We start from the raw sequence: 6,250 nt of genomic DNA, 5'->3' as shown, positions 1-6,250 counted from the left end.
TTCCGGTTTATTTATTTATTTAATTTGTTTTTAAAATTATTTAATTATTTATTTTTTGGCTTCGCCCCCCCCCCCCCCCAGTTGTCTGAGGGCCAGCAACCCGGCCCCCAGCTTAAAAGGGTTGCCTACCCCTGGATTAATTATTGGAGCGTTTCCCTTTTAAGGTAGGCCACACTCTTGCCTATGCTTTGTTGTTGTTTTAGTTTGCCACACTCCAAAGGATGAAATTGTTTTGCTCCAAAGTCAACATGTGATGACTTAGGCTTTGCTTTAAGGGAAGGTCTGCCAATCTCCTCTGGCTCTGAGTGAAGCCTGTTAGCTGGGTTCACATTTTCCATGCCATTTTCCATTCTTATCCATACATGGAGCCCACCACCTTTCATCCATATACACACATGTATAACATGACTAAAAGAAGTATCAACATAACAGAGAGAAAGATCCAGTTTGGAACCCAGAACTGGAGTAACCTAGATTCAATTGAAAGAGATTCAACAAAATATATGCAACAAAATGTGGCAGCATGAGGGCAGGGTTGCCATAATTCTCTACTATAAACCGGGACAAAATGTAGGACAAAATTACATGGGGGGCTGTTGTTCAAGGTTCCAGCCATTCCATGCCACCCCTCTTATTTACTGTCCCCTATATGCACTGAAGAATCAACAGTCAGCCTTCAAAGGGGTGGTTTGGAGTTTAATTGTTCTCGTGTGTCTCTAAATTGACTTACGGAGTCCGTATCATAGAGTTTTCTTGGGAATATTAATTCAGAGGAGGTTTATCATTGCCTCCCTCTATGGCTGAGTATGGCTTGCTCAAAGTCACCTGGTGGGTTTTTATGGCTAAGCAGGGATTTGAGCCCTGTTCTCCCAGAGCCCTATTCCAATACTCAGAGCACTATACCATGCCTCTCCCACCACTGTTTATTCTCCTACAATCTTTCACTTTCCCCTGATTCTACTGATACTTCACTCCTACTTACATGTGGTGAATTTTGGCAGTGTAAAGACCATAAATCAGTGCAGTCAAGACACATCAAGCAGGACTTACACCAAACTATTGCAGTACAAAAAGGTTCTGTTCAAAATTCTAGCCATTCTGCTTCATTAGTCTTCTGTAGTTACTGAACATTGAGCTTTCACTGGAAAGTTTGCATTCTGAGAGTTTCCCCCCCCCCCATATATATATATATATATATATATATATTGCACTCATGTAAACCTCAGAGTCCCCTCTTATCTGTTGATGACCCTCTGGATGTGGAATTGGATGTCTTGGGCACAAAATGTGAGTAATCTGGACTATAATGATCAGTTTATTTTATTAAGTACAGCTTATCCTAAGTGCTTTTGTGAAGTTGAGGGGGCTAAAGTGATGATGAAGCTTTAGCTTCATCTGGAATTATAAAGGTTTGAAAGAAGGGAAGAAAATGCCGGGGAATATATAGGTGATGAGATAAATAAATGTGCTTCAGACAAAAGCAAACAAGAAAATAACCTTAATTTTTCACTGTGTGCAACCCAATGTTCATGTCAACATTTATACACATTGCTGCCCTTCCATGGATATACAATATCTCTGATATGCATATTATCTCATCCATTTGTTATGATGAGTGAAGAAAAAGAACTGCTCTTGAAAATTATTGGCTACTGTTATTCTTCAGTTTGTACAGATTATCTTATCCGATGATAGATCACTTCACAATCATCCAGAGGTGCATCTTCCTGAGGAGCTTTGTTGGTTTTGTTCCAACTTGTGGCCATGCTACTTTGTAAAGAGAAAACATTGTGGGCCTCTTCAAAGTAACTGGTTTATTGTGCTGTGAACCTCTGCAGGTTAAAAGCCTATTTCATCATTTCATGCTTTGGAAGAAACTCATACCTCAATAAACTATTTCAAAGGGATCATGGAGCTTTGCCACTTTAAATTAATTGTACGCTTTTCTTCCTTAGAAGATAGCGGCAACTCAACAATCCCGAATGGTATGAGCTTTTGAGGCTGAAAGAAAACTAGGAAAAGATTATACCTTTTCAAACAGATGGAAAGAGTAGAAAAAAACAGTTGTAGGTCTCGTGGGTTTTCTTTTCCTTCCTGTTCTATAGTGTGACCCTTTCATTTTAAGCCTATGTAATGCACACATTTTATTTCTCACTGATAGATCTATATTTTGAAAAAGCATATCTTCTCTTAACATTTCTAGCTTAACCTTCTTCTTCTCTGTTATTTCTTTATACCCTGAAGTCTGAAAATTTAATAAACATGCTTTTTACATTTCAATTAGATAATCAACCTAGGCAATTAATAATTTTCTCTCTGTGTGGTCAGTATTTACTACTGGAATAGTGTGTGGGGGAAATAAATTCTGGAATGCTTATTATCTTGTGATTTAATCTTGTTCTTACATTGGATCTAATTTTATCCATATATCCTAAGACATATAAGTAAGAAAACATTTTGTTTTTACATGTATGTTAAAGAACAAGCACATCTCACTCTCAGTTTAATTTCATGGTGTTGTTTACAGTTCATCTTTCTGAGATGGACAAACCTTGGAGCAGTCTTGGTGGTGGTCAACAGATTGGTCAACAGGTTTGACCATCATCCAAGCATACTTACACATATGTGTTTTGTTGCAGTCCTGTTGCCAGTATATCACATTCCTGCGATTTAAATTTGCTCCAGCACAAGCATCATACCACCAGCCACCACCAGCTATACCATTGTACTCTAGCTTGGCACAGTTTTGAAAATAGTTGTCATTATCTCTGTCTTTTGTGGTGAACTTCTGGTTATCATGGAGATATGCTTCAGTATCCTGACACAGGGCATCAACAGCACTACCTCTATACAGACCAAGCCTGATCCTGTATTGAGATGCTTCACTTTCTATGTGGAATGGTTCATATTCTCCCCACTTGATTTGAGCATTTAGGTCTACAAGTTTAATCCTAAGTGTATATGGTGTTGGAGAGCTGGTTAACTGATGCATATATTCATTCCCTAACCAGTAGTTACCATCAAGTGAGCCAAATCCATATTTGTAGTCCTGCCATGTCCTATCAAAATCTACAGTGCTGTTGGCTGTAATATGCTGAATTCCTGTCCAGCCACCATCTTGCATATTACAGTATACACCAATGGGCTCCTTCGCTGGCTGAATGACATAAAGACCGTCTTTGGCATTTTCTTCAGACTGTTTAAAAATCTCACTGCAGTCCCTTGGAAACCCTGTGAATAGTAGGAAAGAAAAGAACATAATATTTCAACTTTTGCCTGTAATCTTCCACAAGTACAGGAAATGCATTACAGTATTTGACAGGGATTTTAAGTTGATACGTTATATGATTGAGAAGACAGACAGACAGACAGACCAGAATGATATTTCCCAGTTATATGTGGATGCACACACTAAAATTAATAGTAGCTTTATGGATTGAAAGTGGCCCTGAATACAAGTCAGAAAAATGTTTCAAGCCCCTGCAAAACTGTGATGTATGAGATTTTCCAATATTAAAGATAGTTTTTCATTCTCTGTAAGTAAAAAGTGCAAGAGATCATTCTGCCTACATTCATAGTATATGGCACAAACATGGATCAGGCCTTCATACATCTTTCCTAATAAAATAATAAAAAATAGTGGTTCCTCTCCCCACTCTACAAGGATGTTTTATAGCATGAATTTCTTCTATAACATGCATTATGTTCTCCCTGTACAGAATCCTTGCTCCGAAGAATCCAAGTAGATTTTAAAAATTAAAGTGCTCAAAATAGTTTGAAGTTGCTTTCATGTTCAGTGATTTGTACCCTGGACAAATTTTGCATCAATGTCTTCACATTTTTCAAACTACAGTATATCACTCATTTAATTCCTAGACACTATCTTGGAAGCTAAGCAGGGTCCCTGGTTAGTACTTGGATAGGAGACCACCAATGAATGCCAGGTATATGTCAGAGGAAGGAACTGGCAAAACCATCTCTGAGAATTTCTTGCCCAAGAAAACCCTATGAAATTCATGGGGTCAGCATAAGTTGACAGGAGACTTGAAAGCACATACACACACCACACATGAGTTGGACCAAGCTTAGAGCCATTTTTTAAGAGTAGACCAACAGACATACTCTAAATATTGAATTTAAATCAACTCAGTATATACAGCCATAACTCAGTGGAGAATTTGGCGTAGCTGTAGATTCCAAATAACTGGATTCAAAGGAAACATGATAGTCAAGAGGGAGCAGCTATCTACCTAATTTTATAAAATGCACAGGTATCTTTGCACTAAATGGCAAACTGAAAATTAAAACCATCTTGTGATTCATTAATTATAGCTTTATGTTTCGACTGCAAAACACTAATCACATGGCTATTATGAGGAAAAACTTAATAAAAATAAAGGCAGTAGTCTATATCCTCTGTCTTTCCTATACAGATATGAAGAGCCTGCTGGACAAAGCTTGGAAAAGTTACTTTTGGGGATCGTAACTTCCAAGATCTCCCAGCCAACATCAGCAGCAGTCAGACTGGCTAGACAATTCTAGGAGTTGTAGTCCAAAAAAGCAAGTGCACCAAGCTCTGGAAAGGTCCAGCTAATGAGGTGTTATCTGTACATTCTTAAAGGACACACGCTTTAGCTTTTTCTCAAAGAGAATGTTCTACAGTGTATCACTCATTTTGCCCTTTTCTAAACCACACACACAAGCACAAAATGTATTCCTAGTACCTTCTGCATTAATATTGATGAGTTTTCTGTGTCCTCCTGTAGGAAGCAGGTGTGAATTAGCCAGTTCAAAGGCCTTTTCTGCTGTTGTCCATAGTCCACACTGGTAGAGTAGCAACAGAATATATCCCACTGAAATTTTTGGATTCATTCTGACTCTTAAATAAATCTGTCACTCAGGTGGATGCTAGAAATCTAAGAGAGATTGACATTTATCATTAAAACATTGATTGCCCACAGACAGTACTTTCTGACAAGAAATTGAAACACTTCATCTCAAAAATCAAGATCTGCCAGAAATGGCTTTCCTTTTCTCTTTCGCAAATCAGTTTTTTTCCTTAGCATGCCACATTGCATTTGCGACATACCACTTCTTTGACATGTAGAACTGTCCTGCCACAAAAAAAGATGCTTCATCGTGTTATTGTGATACCGATCAATGTGATATAGCAGAACAGTGTGGATGATAAGAACTGTTAGAAAATCATGTCAAGTCAGAGTTTCAGTTCTAAAAGTGCATCTCTTCTTTATTAGAAGTGATGTGTTGTATTCCCTAAACCACATATGAAATTAAATCATAGTGCAGGAACGAAGAACTTAAGCATTCATAAACCCCAGTTCCAAGTCAGCTGCCTGTAGAGATAGCAGTTAATGCTGTACCTCTGCAGAACATCCAGATAAGTGACAGGCTTTCAAGGATTAGATGCCAGTCTTTTATATACAGACAAGTGCCTGTCCTGATTCATGTTCTGTTGCTTATTAAACACAGAACCTCCAAGAAACAAACTCAGAAAACTTTATAGATTCCATAAGCTTTAAAACATTACCATCTTAAAACCAGTATGTCACTTACATTTTGAAATTAGGCTTATAGTCACTAGTTAAATGTTGCAGCCTATGAGATAAATCTGAACAAGGTTATAACCCAAGGAATGTATAAAATACCTGAAAGAAGTAATCACAAGTCGTCACCCCCCACTTTAATGATTTATTGACTTGTTTACTGTATATAACATTTTAAAACAAATTCTTCATTCAGTCTAAGAGAAAGCTTTGAATTAGGCCACTGAAAGAAAGAAGAAAGAAAGGCAGCAGAATGATGGGAGTACTTACCTTTCTTGTTCAAGCTGACAGTGGATAAGTCCACGTTCATCTAAGGGATAATCCTTTAGATATGTACTTTGACTGCTGCTGAAGTCCAGGTGGAACAGCTCAACCCTAGATATCTATCTCAAATACAGAGGGCCAGCAGTTTCTGCAAGTCTTTGTTTCCATGGTATCTATCTTTTGGCTGGTGGACTTTAACACATCCTCTGTTAAGTATCTGGAAAGGCCAAAGTTCCCTTTATCTTAAGAAAGTTATCACTATGTATGTTTTTCTGCTTTGTGAGACTGCTGTGTGCTATTGTGATGGAGGAGTGACACTTGTAGCCCACAATTTACATTTTGAGACAGATAAGCCCTAAGCACTGCATGCCCAACATAGCTAACAGGGTCCAGATGGTAAGAGAAAGCCTTATGTGGTCAGG

The 6,250-nt window shown here is 38.1% G+C and overlaps 1 protein-coding gene across 1 annotated transcript; it reads right to left on the bottom strand.

Annotated features, from left to right (window-relative positions):
* Nucleotides 1–2,478: 2,478 nt before the first annotated feature.
* LOC121916329 (fibrinogen-like protein 1-like protein) lies at nucleotides 2,479–6,021 on the bottom strand. Its single transcript, XM_042441295.1, has 3 exons — nucleotides 5,835–6,021; nucleotides 4,725–4,916; nucleotides 2,479–3,231 (listed from the first exon to the last, which is right to left on the bottom strand). The coding sequence occupies exons 2-3, from the start codon at nucleotides 4,870–4,872 to the stop codon at nucleotides 2,522–2,524; spliced, it is 858 nt and encodes a 285-aa protein (XP_042297229.1). The 5' UTR covers nucleotides 4,873–4,916; nucleotides 5,835–6,021; the 3' UTR covers nucleotides 2,479–2,521.
* Between the last annotated feature and the right edge of the window lie 229 nt (nucleotides 6,022–6,250).

The sequence above is a fragment of the Sceloporus undulatus genome, chromosome 1, assembly GCF_019175285.1.
Source record: "Sceloporus undulatus isolate JIND9_A2432 ecotype Alabama chromosome 1, SceUnd_v1.1, whole genome shotgun sequence".
Lineage (NCBI taxonomy): Eukaryota > Metazoa > Chordata > Lepidosauria > Squamata > Phrynosomatidae > Sceloporus > Sceloporus undulatus.
Note: the sequence above shows the minus strand (reverse complement) of the source record. Positions and strands in the feature narration are given on the sequence as shown.

Excerpts from the sequence above, each read along its gene's own strand:
- LOC121916329 (XM_042441295.1), bottom strand. The coding sequence starts at position 4,872 with ATGAATCCAAAAATTTCAGTGGGATATATTCTGTTGCTACTCTACCAG. Across the intron at positions 3,232-4,724 it reads CATCAATATTAATGCAGAAG|GGTTTCCAAGGGACTGCAGT; the intron begins GTACTAGGAATA and ends TACTATTCACAG.